At 35.8% G+C, this 16,538-nt stretch overlaps 1 protein-coding gene across 4 annotated transcripts in view; it reads right to left on the bottom strand.

The window, feature by feature from the left end:
• Positions 1 to 16,538, bottom strand: part of LTBP1 (latent transforming growth factor beta binding protein 1) — a 196,184-nt gene that overhangs the window by 59,061 nt on the left and 120,585 nt on the right. For 3 of the 4 annotated variants that reach the window (XM_039352347.1, XM_039352349.1, XM_039352351.1), the window contains 4 exons: positions 12,184 to 12,351; positions 10,995 to 11,228; positions 2,088 to 2,183; positions 628 to 753 (listed from right to left, as the gene is read on the bottom strand). In XM_039352347.1, coding sequence (XP_039208281.1) covers positions 628 to 753; positions 2,088 to 2,183; positions 10,995 to 11,228; positions 12,184 to 12,351 — 624 coding nt within the window. The remainder of the gene's footprint in view (positions 1 to 627; positions 754 to 2,087; positions 2,184 to 10,994; positions 11,229 to 12,183; positions 12,352 to 16,538) is intronic. The other variant, XM_039352350.1, reaches the window with a different exon arrangement.

The following is a 16,538-nucleotide window of genomic DNA, read 5'->3' as shown; positions in this document are numbered from 1 at the left end:
TAGTGATTACTCAAGAAACTTCCAATTTTCTTCATTTAAGTCAGTGGTTCTCAACCTTTTTAATGCCGCGATCCCCAACTGGTCGTAAGTTGAGGACTAAACCAGTCGTAAGTCAAGGACTACCCAACCGGATGTAAGTCGAGGACTTTCCCTAGCCGGGAGTGCCGCGCATGCATGGTGCTGCCCCCTGCACCGGCCGAGGCGTAGCTGGCAAGCGGCAGAGACGGAGCAGGCCGACCACCGGCTGGGCCACCAGCTGGCCCAGCCCAAGGAAGGTAAGGCACCCGCTGGAAAAGAGAAAAAAAATGGCGACCCCCGTGAAATGGTCGATCGACCCCAAATGAGGTCACGACCCATAGGTTGAGAACCGCTGATTTAAGTGATTAAATCAAATTATAATTCTGTTTCTATAAAGGAAATAAACAAATCAGATGTTGCACATATAGAAACTCAGGGAAGGAGAAGGGGAAAATAAATTAAAATTATATTTTGACTTGCATTATGTGCCTCAAAGAGAAGAACCATTCTTATTTGCTATAGTCACAACACAGAAATGAATAGTAGTATTTTTCCAGGACCTTCTCCCATGCATCATGTTAGCAACTGGCAACAGGGAATGTGGATTACCAGAACATTTTGTTTGTTGATCATTAAGCCTATATCCATCATAGCATAAGCAGGTGTATCTCACAGGCAAGTTAATACAATGTCCTTGTCCACAGATGTCTGGATTTACTGTACACTCATTGATTTCTAAATAAATGGAAAAATACTTGTAGTAAACCATTTGAAACATTTTAAGATATCATCCATTTTAAAAGAAAGATTAAAAAACACAGAAACTAATTAGGATCAATTCAGTGTTTCTACTGAATTCTACTGGTGTTGATAAAAAATGATTTCACAGCGAAGTGGAATATAATATAAGCATCCAGATAAAATTCCTGTAAAGGCCTTCCTTCTGGTTGTTGCATTTACACATAATGTACTAATGAATGCACTCAACTGTAGTTATTGTACACTGTTAGAAAATGTCATTGACCAGATTAGAGACAGACCATTCTGGACAAGGTCTAGCTATGATTTGTAACCTGGGTCACTACATGACTGGACTCGTTCTTATGACCTTTTTTTGCAACAGTCATAAAGCAAATGCTATGTTTGTAAAGTGAATGCTGTAGTCATTAAATGAAGCCATTGTTCGCTATGGGGTGTTTTTCCCCCCCAGAAGTCAGAAGTAAACACTGGTTTACATAAAAAATATATATCAATAATTGCAGTTATGTGGGCCATTTCAAATGGCATAAATGCAGTAACATGACTGCAGAAAGGGTCTGGCTCGTCGTAAGTAGTTTCTGGGGATCAGTTGTAACTTCAAATGTTCACTAAGTGACCAGTCATAAATTAAGGAATACACACACACACACACACACACATCATTACACAAGTTTTGAACATGATTCTCAATGTTCAATTAAGTTCAATTTTTCAGTGAGTGATTTTTTTTTTATACTTCATTTAACTAAACGTTGAATTTAGGAAACAATTATCCAGTTGTTCACTTTAGAAGTATGTCTTAGGCACTAGAGGACAGTGAGATTTTGTGAAATCTTAGGACAGAATAAGAGTACAATCATTTTCTGTACCATTTCTTACATGCACGTGTTAATAAATAATTTGCAGTAATATGCAAAATGAACATACTGCAATGCAACGCAAGTCCCAATTCTTCAAGAAAAATATTAAAATAAACTACACTGCTAGATATGCGTTTTTAAAGGACAAACGTGAAACCTCTCGTAAACAGAAGAACTGCAGGTGATCTAGGCATAAGATATAAACTTGTGAAATCACTTCAGAATGTAAGAACTAGCAGAAAACATTATCCCCCTGTCTACCAAAAATCCTTCAATGTTTTGAAGCACAAAAGCAGGCATTTGCACAGAGCATTCTTTCCACCCAAAAACAAACCCTGTGGGTTCATTATTTTCTTCTGTCGATCTGTACTTTCTAAGACGCAGTAACAACATTCCATTGGTTGTTATAATAGGCGCCAATTTGTACCACCAATGATTATTGCATCATACCTGTAACTTGAGTTGGTGCTATCACTTGACTGGCACTTGAGGTGGAGACATCTGGTCCAACTTCTACAGGCAGCGGAGGAGAGGTTTTCTCCACCACTATTGAGTGAAAGAAAAGTATTTCTGTATGAGATAGGCACCCCTACAAATATAGACAGCTTACTAAATTAATAGCCAATGTTAAATCCATTTCACATTTAACAGTTCTAATAATGCATGTTAAAAGCACCACTGAATTTCTTCCAAATCATAAAATTGAAGTGAAGAGGAATCATCTAACCCAGGGGTCCTCAACCTTGGCAACTTTAAGACTTGTGAACTTCAACTCCCAGAATTCCTCAGCCAGCTTTGCCAAGGTTGAAGACCCCTGATCTAACCAATACTACTAGCATTTACCCTCAGAAATATCCAGCGTACATATAAAATTCCAGATGGGTATTAAAGTTTAAATATGAACATTCAGGCATAGTTACTAATAGTAAAAAAAAAAATCTAAAAATTGTCTTTAAAGAAATCTATTCTAAATTTGAACCTTTACTATAGTTTACCCATTTGTGATTGTGCCATACATGGAAATATCTTGAATGACGTACAGTACATATAACTGAAGAAAGCATGACAATCAACTTCATTGCTTAAGCATCGCTGAAAAAAGATATTTACAGCAGAAATGCTAAGCATTTCTTCACCTACGCCTTCTAATAACGCTTCCTATTTATTTTGGAGTAACAGATATCCCCCAGATTCAAAGAGATGTAACTGTGTTTTCTAAGACATTTACCCCTGTAATTCAATATACTTTTAAAATATGCACATGCAGATTTATATGCTGATACACCTGTCTTGTTCTTGCATATAACATTTTTGGGCATAACCAACAAGGCACAGCACCTGCACAGCCTCCACAGATTTCAATGGGCTCATCAGATCTAAGACTACAACCCAAAGCTTCATTGGATATCATAGCTATATTGTATGAACACTGAAATATGTACATTTTCCAGATCTTCTTCCCATTCTAGTGGACAATATTCTTCAAAACATGGAAAAACTGAAAAGGTTTCCTAAAATATAATTCACCTGCGATCTAAGGTGCTTTTCTAGATTGCATAATATATAAACTGTAATGAATTTAAAATTACAAAAACCAAAATAATACATTGAAGCTGACTAATAAGTGGTTAATATTGCCAAGCTGAACAAGAAACTGAAAGAAAGAAAGAATGGGCAAAGTAAATAAATACCCAATTAGAGTTGTATGTATAATTCTACTGATTTTCCTTCTTATCCCCTCAATTGCATGATTTGGCAATTTGCAGCCTCAGCACCCCATTTCCAGTCTCCAAAGTTCCCCAGAGTAGGAAGAAACTCTCATTTATGGTTTTTTTATGGAATTAGGGATTTTAAACCTCTGAGCGTGGCCTGGTACCAGGCCATGGGCCATTCAGAACCAGGCTGTACAAGCAGTGAGTGAGCGTGTGCACACACCTCTACTTGCATAAGCGGAAGGCGAGCGTATGTATGTGCAAAACTCCATTTGTGTGAGCAGCGTACATGTGCGCCTGCCGCCTGTGCAAATAGAGCTGCATGTCTGGGCATGCTTGCCTGCCACTCGTGTGGAACCATCCTCTCCCCCCTGCCACCAGTCCACAAAGCCGGGAAGGTTGAAAACCGCTGTTTTAAGGAGCAAAATGAGTGCTTAAACTTTAAATAAGCTTAAAACATTCTAGACTACCTAAAATCCCTGAAAAACAGGCTGTTTTTTAAAATATTTTCTGAGTGTGAACTTTAAGGTCCGCTCAAACCAGTCCAAATGGGAGAAAAAAATATCATCCCTGCCTACTTTTGTAATATTACAAGTTCACCATTTGCGCTCATTATTGGCTTGTGGTAAGGAGGCACAACCTACATCTACATAGAGGGAAGTGTGGAGTGGGGTGCTCCAGGGCTCTGTTCTGGGCCCAGTGCTCTTCAACATCTTCATCAATGATTTGGATGAGGGGGTAGATGGGGAACTCATCAAATTTGCAGACAACACCAAGCTGGCAGGAATAGGCAACAGTCCAGAAGACAGCTTAAGATACAGGAGAATCTGGACAGACATGACACTAGGCGCTATCTAACAAAATGAAATTCAACGGTGAAAAAAGTAAGGTTCTACATTTAGGCAAGAAAAATGCACAGGTATAGTATAGGTGGTACCCTGCTCAATAGTAGCAACTGTGTGAGAGATCTTGGAGTCCTAGTGGACAATCACTTAAATATGAGCCAGCAGGTCACCACGATGTAAAAAAGACGTTGAGACTCTAGAAAGAGTACAGAGAAGAGCAACAAAGATGATCAGAGGCCTGGAGGCTAAAACGTATAAGAAACGGTTGCTGGAATTGGGTGTCTAGTCTAATGAAGAGAAGGACGAGTGGGGACATGATAGTAGTGTTCCAATATCTTAGGGTACTGATGGTGAACCTTTTAGAGACCGAGTGCCCAAACCGCAATCCAAAACCCACTTATTTATCGCAAAGTGCCAGGCCCGCATCAGCATTGTGGTGCTCCCAGGGGGGGCAGGGAGTCGCCTCTGAGTGCTGCCTCTGGCACGCAAAAACTGGGGGCGCAAAAAATGGGCCACCGTGTTGCAAGGCACAAAAATGGCCACCACTGCGCTGCAGCGTACAGATACAAGGCGCTGTACGATGCAAGAATGGGGCAGGGCTAGTGAGTATCACACAGGCACTAGCTCCACCCCATTTGTAGCACGTGAGTGCTCATGGCCCCATGTGCACATGCACATATGTAAAATGCTTCCCCCTCTCTTTTCTTCCAGTCCACCCATTGACATTGGTTGGTGATCTCTGGGCGGCAGTGGCAGCCTGATGAACCTGCTACTGCTGGTGCATGTGCCAACAGAGAGGGCTCTGAATGCCGCTTCTGGCACACGTGCCATAGTTCGCCACCACTGTCTTAGGAGCTGCCACAAAGAAGAGGGAGTCAAGCTATTCTCCAAAGCACCTGAAGGCAGGACAAGAAGCAACGGATAGAAACTAATCAAAGAGAGAAGCAATCTAGAACAAAGGAGAAACTTCCTGACAGTTAGAACAATTAATCAGTAGAACAACCTGCCTCCAGAAGCTGTGAATGCTCCAACACTGGAAGTTTTTAAGAAGAGACTGGACAGCCATTTGTCTGAAATGGTATAGGGTTATCTGCCTGGGCAGGGGGTTGGACTAGATGACCTCCAAGGTCCCTTACAACTATTATTATTATTATTATTATTATTATTTATTCATTAAACATGAACCTCAGTCAACTGAGCATTCAAATTGGTTGGCGCTGATTATTATTATTATTATTATTATTATTAAACATTATAGATCTTGTGGGCCTATAATGTACAGTACAGTCATCAAGGTTGTCCAGTCTCGATTGATGACGAAATCTCAGTCTACCGTAACATAAAGGAGGCAGAGAAACACCATGGAAGCTGTTCTGTCTACCAACAATCATAAGACCACAAAGATTCCTTGTGCTTTTTAAAAATTTCTATTCATGCCAGGAAATGCTTTGCTAAATTTTGTTGCATTTCTACTGGAAAAACAATTTCCCTTCTTAGGATTGGTGTAGACATAACATTTCTGATGAATCCAAAATAAGCACATCAGGAGTGTAATTTCTTCACTCTGCCATGACTAATGCTATTGATTGATTAATTGATTTAAAATTAGATCACATTCTTCAGTAATGTCTTTCATGAATAATTAAAAGCACCCACAAAAGCAGGGAACCAGAATAAAACAGTAATGCATTCAGAATGTATTGAGAGCAAGAGAGAGCAGAAGGAGAGGGAGAGAGAAAAAGGAAGAAGAGAAAAAAGAAGAAAAAAACCCAGCAAATACTTTAAAAGGTTTAGCTATTCACCTGACCATGAAAAGTCAGAATAAATGGCCTCTGATGAACTTTGCAACACAAAAACAATGGGCCATATAGCAGATTTTAAGCATTAAATTACAGATAGGAAATATTGCACTATTTCTAATCTTCATTATAAAGTATGTCCCAGAAGACTAATATTGTCAATAAAATCCAAATTATCCACTATAGTGCCTTGCGCAATAAGTGGGGCATTTATCACTATCCAATATTTATTTTAATTCACAAGATTTATAATTTGTAGAAATGATAGCGCACTATGATCACACTTCTTTACGAGTAGATACTACTAACTTTTTTCATCAAATGTATAACAAAAATGATCTCCATCGTTTAGTACAGAGATAATAACAATACAACCACATTTATCTAAATTTAAACAAATAACATCAATCTATAAAATATCTTTTTTGTCAGTTTTGTTTTGTTACTCCTTTTCCCTTTATGTTAGTTGTATTCTAAAATTTGATATTGAAAATTAATAAAGACATTGTTTAAAAAAACCAAAACAAGTAGAAACTAGTAACTTTTTGGACTCAGCTTCTGCAACATAATATAAGCAAGATAAGAGTAGAGTAGCTGTATTTAAATGACTATTTGGGGACAAGCATGTTTATCCAATATGAATTTAAGTTATTTTATATAAATCGCATCAGTTGTCTGGATTAAATTTTAATTTACCATTTACCATCCTTGCCATTGAATGCAGCTGAAGTCAGGGGTTGCCAGTTACAGTAAATCAGAAAACTGGTCAGTTTTATTGTATTACAAAAAAATACATTAAACTACACTACACTAAAAAACTACACTAAAAAGCACTGTTTGTTTATGGAGCCCTGGTGGTGCAGTGGTTAGAATACAGTATTGCAGGCTAACTTTGCCCACAGTCTGGAGTTTGATCCTGATGGGCTCAAGGTTGAATCAATCTTCCATCTTTCCAATGTTGGTAAAATGAGGGCCCAAATTGTTAGGGGCAATATGCTGACTTGGTAAACTATTCAGAGAATCCTGTAAAGTACTATATGATGCTATATAAACTCCAAATGCTATTGCTATATTGCTTTTTGTATATTCTCAGACTGCAACAAATGAAATCCATTTAACAATGACTTATATTTATCTGTTCATTGATTCAACTGTATAACATCCAAGTTAAAATACATATGGATAACTCTATAAATAAACCTTTCTTCATTGGCAGTATTTTATGCAATGATTAATCCTATATATCTATTTTAGCTGGTTATATATTAAGAATAAAGTGTCATTTGTTTCTGAGAATTTCTTAACATTGCTTTATCATAAACACTGAGAACTGAAAAGATTGTTTTCTTGAACAACAATGCCAACTATTTGACTCATCTCCACCAAAGAAAGCACCAATTGCTCAACTGGAAATTTCTCAAGGTCTCTGAAGAATTCCATTCTAATTAGAGTAAATACTATTCCAGTAGTTCCAATAAATTTAGAGATGGATGCAATGCAGATATCTTGCACTGTAAGATGCCACTTTTGCAGCAACTCAAAGCAAAATAAAATCTGCCAAATAACCAATCTAATAACATTCTAGGAAAGATCAGAATGGCTGGGAAAGCCATTAAGGACAATATCAGCCTGGATGCAGAGTTTCAAAATATCAACAAAGTTGCTGGTCCAGAACATCTGAGCCAAATAACATCAGAGCTAAAATCTAAGTTTCAATATAGGTGTATAGCTGATTGGTCAATAGAATAGATTTAGTATGCCAACTTCATTAAAAAAAAAAAGAATGAATGTGTTTTTAATTTAAAAAATTCAGGTGAAGCTGAGAGGAAGATGTCACATTAGCCTACCCAGCGATCAAGAGAAGAGTGGAGTTTTAGCTTAATAAATAATGATAGTATTTATCAGTGTAGACCAAAGACTTCCTGCAGTTAACATTAACATAAAAGGTGGAAGGAATTAACCATAGAAGTCCACAACTCTTTAAGTTGCCAAGATTGGAGACCCCTGATTTAGTTCATAATCTGCTTAAACTAAAAGAGAGTGTAGATGAATTATAAAGATTTCAGATAGATCATCTATAAATAGGAACACATGCATCTTTCACAGCAATAGTATGGAAATGATTGTTATTGCCTTCTTTTTGCAAGATTTTTATTTACTTCCCTGACTAACCCTCTAGTTCAGTTTTCTCCAACCTTGGCAACTTTAAGACTTGTGGACTTCAATTCCCAGAATTCCCCAGCTAGCACAGGGAGTTGAAGTCTACAGGTCTTTAATTTGCCAAGCTTGGAGACCCCTGCTCTAATTCACAATCCTGGCAACCCTCCCATCCCAAGCTCTCATCATTAGGGCTGAAGTGTAGTTAGAAGCATACTCCTACCAATTAAATGCAAGTCTGCTAATTTTTTTACATCAGCTGAAATTGACTAGGTGCTGGATGAATTTCATGTAAACTTTAAAATTAATATAGAAATCAGACAAAACAAATTAAATTTTGGAAAATAAGGAATAAGAAGAAACCAACGTGGATTTGCTCACTCCTACTAGTCCTAATTTATAACTTGCGTTGCCTCAAACTGAAAAAGCCAACATGTCTACACATCGAACACATAACTATCTGCAGGAAGAAGCAAACATCATTTGAGTGACTTCAGCTGGGTGACCAGAGATTATTTAGAGTGTTCATCGTGTAATACCTGAATAGGATTACAATACAGTTGGTTAGCAGGACATACAGAATAGCAAAATTAAAGCACTTTGTATAGTGCTTTGTATAGTCTTTAATTTGTAGTTGGAAGTTATAATAAAGGCTAGTGGTTTAGATATCTTCAAAAGATTAACTAAATTCAGAGGGATGTATCAGTGACAACAAAATGCAATTCTAGCTGCCAGAAATCAAAAGAATTGTGGTGTTCATTCAGAGTAAATTACCAAATGTTTTCTGTGATCTGATGGACATTTTAGGGCTAGTCAATACAATTTTACAAAACACAATGAACTCTATCTGCAGGGAGGAAAGAAACTAGAGACTTGGAAAGAAGCCAATATAGTATTAATACCTAAAGAGGGACTAGATTTGACTTTAACAAGATACTATAGGCTGAAATCATTATTTAATAATGACTACAAGTTGTTTCCTGTAGATTTTAGCTGATAGACTAAAATAATTTTGTAAGAATTCATTCATGAGGATTGACGTGGATTTTTATCTAAAAGACAGTTAAAAATCAATATTAGAAATCTGCTGGACATTTTGGAATATTTGTAGCAATATAATGAAAAAATAAGCCACACTGATTTTCTTAGATGCAGAAAAGTGTCATGGATACTTATAATAAAGCTTCATATGAGAAGTGGTAAAAAGCCTATTTATATGCAAAAAAATATTCTTACTCAGAGGGTAACACCAAAGACTATTAAACCGAATGTGCACCAGAAGTGTTATTCATATTAGTAGCATGACTTTCAACTTCAAATGAGATACTCATTTCTGCATACCCCAATAAAAACTAAACATTATTTTGATTCCACGATAGAGCAAAAGGTCAACTGGTTGGTAGTGAAGTCAGCTGTAATATTTGATAGGCTGGTCATCATCTGGCTTAGTTTCAACTTTATCCTCCTTTTAAGAAGTATTTTACCTTTAGTACTAGCATCTCCTGGTACAGTTTGTCCACTCCCATGACTTAAAGGACAAATAAATAAAGCTTTAATGAGATATTCAATATGACATTCCACCTGTATATCAAAACATTGCTCTGTGTTTTAAAGAAAATTCCATACAAAACTTCTAACAGGAAAATAATTTTTGATCAGTTGTTATTAACATGGAATCCATCATGAACATTTTAAAATGAACAAACACAATATAAACGTTAGCATGAAAAAAAAATCACATTAATTTAAGCTGTTTTTATACAACTCTTTGTAGCTATACGCTTTTTAAAAATAAACCTCATTTTACTGGATTTAAATCAGTTCAAGATGTTCATTAGGTTGACAATGTATTTTTCAAAGGTTAAAAGGATAACACAACGTATGAATATGATAACTAAAAACAGAAATCTCAATTTAAGTGCCAATTGAACATTAACAAGTATATATTCTATGCAAAATTAGACCCAGTCATTCTAAATTAAAGATATTCAGGCATAAACTTCCAGTTCAAAACAATTTATTTTATAGGTATGATATAAGGTTTCAAAGTCATTTCAGTTAATTTGTGGTTTCTGTGCTTTCTGCATCATTTCAGTGCCCATCCAAGACACACTGCCATACAATCACATATTAGCTACTCCGGAAGGGCAATAATTCAAAATCAAAATAATCACAACACTCCACATATCACTCTGTATCTACCAGTCTATGCTCTGTTCACCAATAGCGTGTTGGCAATGCACTTATTTCTGCACATGCGGCAAGCTATTTGCTGTTGTTTGCGTTGATGTTAAGCATGTTAAAAAAACAGGACACTTAGAAGCAGCTGATTTTAAAGGCATTTGCAGGAACCATGCAAAGACTGAGACATAAAACTATGAAACTGACATCTAGAAGTACTTCATGTAACAATTGCAATGGTGAAAAGCTTTGGCAAAGGTGAAAAGCTGTGTTTCATTTGGAAAACCTAGAAGATTCCAAATATTTAACAGGAAACCAAGAGAATTCAATTTCAGATTGGGTGGGTGGGGGAAAAAAAAAGAAGGATGAAATTAAGATTTACTCCCATGCATATATCTGCAAGAAATGTATAATTTACTGGGAGTATGTCACCTGATCCGGTTCTTTACCCAAAGGGCTTAATATTTTTTATAGGCAAAAAGTCGTAGAGTCTGAAACCAATTCCTATAATAAATGATACAATCCAATACTTGATAGGCTGCTGGTAGACATCACTTTTGATACAAGCACTTTAGACTGTAAGAAATACACAGGAAATAAGAAACACATGAACATACTCAGAAACACACTAAACTACATAAAGAAATCCTTTTCCACTCTCACCTTCTCGCACAGCAACTTCGGGCTCACTTTTCTGTGAGATGGTCAGTGCCTCCACTGGCTCTTCCTTTGCTGGGAGAGGTGGAGGAGAAGGACCTTTAGCAACAGGATGAGTAATCTGGGTCTTGCCAAAGACAGGTGGCTGAACTCTAACTGCAGGGTGATGATATAGCTTGTTTCTATGAGAGCCAGAAACCGTATAGCCCATTCCACCAGGGCAGATTTCCTTAAAAGCAGCTAGATTTGGGATGGGAAAACATTTCTTTTAAGAATCTAAAAATGTAACATTTTTGACACATTGGAAAAAATAATAAAAAAAATCTGACATGAAGAACATTTTTATAAATGTTATGTATTCTATTGTTAAGCAAAATCACAAATTACATGACAGTAATATTGCACAAGTTACTTGGGAAGATATTTTGTTCCTCCTAGAAAAAGATTCAATTTGAGAATAAATTCAACCGATGGGCATTTTTAAAGTGAATTCTAAATTCTGGATCAGGACCACATGAAGCATTTTGAGACTTGAAGCTTCTCTCTCCTCTCTAGTGCAGTCTTCAATAGGAGATTGGAAGCTAAATTAGTTACTCAAAATCAAATTTCCCAATATAAATTTATTGTTCAACATATTGTTTGGTTGATTGGGCAATTTATTATTTAAATGACTTGAAAATTCCTATTTCTATTACACAAAACTTTTATCCAGAGGCAAAAAAACCCCTCCTTTAATTCCATCCATGTTTCATCTATAATAAACTTATATCCCATTCTTAGCATCATAGCTTCTTCCCACCTTAACTTGTCTCAGACACCTAATACAGACAAGAAACCTTAGGAGAGCCATTTTTGTGATAATTACAAAGGATATTTTGAAGTCTAAACATGAAGACCAATATCACGTTAGAAAATTCTCACAGACATACTCATTTTAGTGTATTTGTGACCCTCTTGTAAAATGAATTAGGCAGTAACAAACATTACTCAACACATGCTTTGTAATTGGAAAGCTTTGTAATTGGAAAGCTGGTCATTGCAAAATATAGAAGGAAAAAAAAACTTCATCTATTGTGGTTTCCAATGATAAGGGGTACAATTATTACAAGAATATGGTGAATGATATTAAGTTATTATCTATGTAGTATGTTATATACATGGGTGCAAATATATCCGTTTTCTGGGAACCTCTTACCTGTTCCTGGAAGGGGACATTTTTCACAGCGGGGGCCCCAGGCCTTGCCAACACTGCAACAGCAGAGCTGCTTGCTGAGCTGAACAGAGAGAGGGTGCATACACTGCTTTCCTGCACTGACATACCGGTAGCAGGGCCCTTTCTCTTCAATGGCCATGGGATTATCAGCTGCAGCAAAAAGGGAAGGAGGACGCTAAAGTTTACTTGAGAAACAAAACAGAGAAACACCACAGGAGTTCTACCACCAAATAAGAAAATTAAAAACTTCAACACATCAGTAGAGAGAAAAGGATGCTGATGTCTAAAAACATTTCTCATACCTGACATCAATTTGATACAGTTCAAAAATAAAGCCCAAATTGTTTAGAAGTAAAAGCCAGTGTTCAAATTAGATGCGGCCATGCTCCAATAACACAAAATTAGGAGAATGCCTTATTCCCATGCAGAAGCAAGCTTAAAGCAGGTGAACAGTAAAAATACAGAACGTTGACAGATCACACACTCACTTCCAACACTCATATTACAAATCTATGTCACAAATGAATTACAAAATGACAATTTTGACTTGATAGGTAAGATCATTTAAGGTCACCAAGGAAACTGCATTCTTTAAAGTTATTATTGATCAATCAATGCACATAAATGAAATCATTGGCAAAAAGATCAGCTAACAGCACTATTCTTTCCCAAACCCTTTGTTCTTTTTCTGCAAGTCTTTCCAAATTCACACCACCAAAATCTGAAATTCCTTCAGTTAACAGAACCACTGTTCTATTTTCTAAAAAAAAAAATAATAATCATAGTTATAAGAGCAGATAGCAAGGAGTCAAGGTGAAATTAGAATATATTGTATCTCCTTCTGATACTATATAAAAAAACAAGCTATATTGGCAGGTCAAGAAATTTGAAATATGCTAAAATATGGAAAAAATATAATGAATAACAATGCCAAATCAGATATAATAGCTAAGCAAAGGTTTAAGCCATGGTCATCAAGCTGGATCAAGTTATAAATTATATTTCACATAAATAAATCTGTTTCTTCTGTCCTACAAAAAAAAAAAAAAACACAAAAAGACACTTATCAAGACTACGGCTGAATAGTTATATTCATTTTAGTGAATTCCGTTTGTTTGTTTGTTTTTTTGCAGATTTGGTGTGGTTTTAGTTTAAAAGATATTTTGCCTTTTCAAAGAAGATCCCAGGTGGTCTTACCAAGACTTGCCTAGATCCCAAATGTTTTTATTGATTCTTAGCAGAATACACATTTAATTTATGAAAGAATGGTTCAAAAGTTATGTCCTAAGCCCAGAGGAACTATTAAGAATCAGCCTATCAATTATCCATTTAAATTAACAGACATTTCACAGTAGCAGTAATTGGTAGATTTCACCCATATTCTGATATAGGATTACACACAGGACATTAAAGAAATAATTGTTGATGTTCTTCAACTTGTAAAATCAAAGACCATTTTTCTTTGTAATTCTTCAAGTATTATCAAACCTAGAAAAAGTTTTCATCTATTTGCATAGAAACAAAAATAGGAAGAAAACATTTCAGCCTGAAACAATTTTTTTGCAGATGCAGCCTAATTATAATTAAATTAAGGTACACGATCAATTTAAATACAGCTCCTGTATTTCAAGCCAACTGTGTGTTTGCATTTGTACACAATAACTTATCTCTCCTTTATTCTTAGAAATGAGAAATCCAGAAAAAAAGTGACAATATATTTATCGGGCTTCAAAATGTTTTAAAACAGCAGTGTATATATAAAGGAACACATTGTATTATTCCAGGATCTTGTTAAATGTTTATTAGGTGTCTAGGCCGAAACAGCCTATAATCTTTCTACTGAGCATGAAAGTCAGCAATGCAATACAGCTATGAAGTGATCATACAGTGTCAGGCCCATTCCATCACATATAGTTTTCTTAAACCAAATCTGCCTACAATCTGGGGTTAGTTTTTTCTTTTGCCTTGTTTTTTTCAGGAGTGGTGGTGGTGGTAGTGGTGGTGATAGGAAACTGCACTTGTTTTAGAATGCTGCTTTTATAGTTGAAATCAGTTTTTACAATGTGAACATTCATGTGTTGCACTAAATTTTACATTTTTTTTTAACCAGGCTAGTTTAGCCACGAACAAAACAGCCCACCTCTGATAAAGAGGTGACTTTTAGAACACAAAGATTCCCATAAAGACTCTTCTCCCAATCTTGGTCTCTCCAGTAACACATAAAAAGCAGAAAGATTTAAGGAATTCTGTAAAAACTCTATTCGAGATTCATTATTAATTTTATCCAAATAGGAAAAAGTGTACAGACTTCATTATGTGGTATTGCTATCTTCTCATATAAATTCCACTCCTCTACTTTCCCCACTCAAATAATATGTCCTACATTTCACTGTATCATTTTCCATATGCAACTGCATGGCTGCTCGGCTATCACCTCTATTACTTTTGTAAAGTTCTATATTTTCTGGCTTTGGGAAAAGAAAGAAAGAAAGCATATTTTATTAAATATTTATTCTAGGGCTGAGTTAAAAGAAAGGGAACCTTTTAGAATCTTCACACAACAAGAATTCATAGGTGAGAACTAATCTGCAGTAGCATCCAATAAGTATGATTTTTTTTTTTTAAAAAAAGGTCTATGTGTGTGGAAAACTCTTCCAATTACAACCATATAATCCAGAGGTGAGCAGTTATGGCCCCTTTACAACCTGTGGACTTCAATTCCCAAAATTCCTGAGTCAGCATGGCTCAGGAATTCTGGGACTTAAAGTCCGCAAGTTGTAAATGGGTCATAGTTACCCACTTTGCTATAATCTATAAAATAAAGCAAATGTTTTAAATAATGCCAGAGACCAAACAATGTGTTATTGGCAGAGAAAATGAGAATGCAGCAACTTTACATCACTGAAAGCTGATATAATATCCTTGCATGTGACACCACACAACTTGATGCTTATTCTTATTTCCAATAATTAATTTGCATTTTTTAACCTTTATAAGAAATCACTACTTATCCATGAATTAATAAAGTGATTCTCACTTGGGACTAATCAGCTGTCAAGCTGTACATTCTACTCCTGAACCACTGTTCCAAGTTTCAAAGGCAAACCACATCTTCTTATGTTTCTTTATACAAAAAAATCTCAAGTCATTCCCAGGTGTGTATTATGTTGGCAAAATAGTATGTGAACTGGCTGGTCAAAGATATGCCCAATAACAGTTTCCATTAACTTGGCAGATAGGAGAATGGATCACTTCAACTGTGGAAAATACACTTATTTATCTGAAAACACTGCGCTCAGAGATTGCCCAACTGACTTATATTACTCCATGCAGGCAGACATCTAAGCGCATTTGAACTGGGCATGTGAGATATTTATGAACCATTTGAGAGTCATGTAAAAGGCTTTTATTAAAAATGTGATTGCAACAAGGAGAACAAGGGTCTATTTTATTTAATTTACAACTCTTTGCAAAAGTTCTCACAAATGGGACTTGTAACAAATTGTTGGAGTTTGGTTCATTCCTCAAAAAAATGTTTCAGCCAACCATCTTTTCAGAATTCTCCTTTACATTTTCCCCTATCAGTGTTTCTAATTTTTTCTTTGCAATAAATCACAAACATGCTTTAGTTATTTAGCACACTCAGCTCCTCACTGGGTTATTAAAACATTAGGAACAAAATAATTTATGCATATGCAAAACTAAGGGACTACTAACAGAGAATGGATTTGATTTTTTATATATATAACAGGACTTTGCATGATTTGAAAAGGATCCGGAAGAAATATTTTAAACTTTCCATGAGCATAATACCTCTTCCCTTTTCAATCAAGTAACTCTTTAAAAAGTTGTGGCTGTTGTAAGAGTCTCCTTAGCAAAGTTAGGAAGCTTTAATAAATGGAAAAGAAAAGCTGTATTCATGTAAGATCCAAAATACTTCTTCCTAATCATTTCTGAAGCATTCATAGCATGGCATAAAGGATAAAATAACAGACCTAGTAAAGTAATTATTAAGGGTGAAGGAGAATGATCCTTAATAATCCAGCAGTTCTTGAAAATAAAAAGACCAAATTAACAATGTAATGTCTGAGATGCTTCTTGCATAAGTAATAACCCTTAATTTCATGAGCACATGGGCATTTAAGTGCTGATAAAATCATAAGATATTAAAACATACCCCAATAACTTATTTTGTTTTTTTATTTATTCAGAAAAAATGAGCCTATGGTTGTTCATTCATTCAGCCTATTGAGATCAGTGGGCCTTAATTAATATATTTTTTTAAAAAGTCAGTTATCTTACTCAGCCACTGATTAAGCCTCATTTTGGAGGCAGGG

This window comes from Crotalus tigris, unplaced genomic scaffold (genome assembly GCF_016545835.1).
Source record: "Crotalus tigris isolate CLP2741 ecotype Arizona unplaced genomic scaffold, ASM1654583v1 scf7180000018420.1175843, whole genome shotgun sequence".
In the NCBI taxonomy this organism is placed as follows: Eukaryota; Metazoa; Chordata; class Lepidosauria; order Squamata; family Viperidae; genus Crotalus; species Crotalus tigris.
Note: the sequence above shows the minus strand (reverse complement) of the source record. Positions and strands in the feature narration are given on the sequence as shown.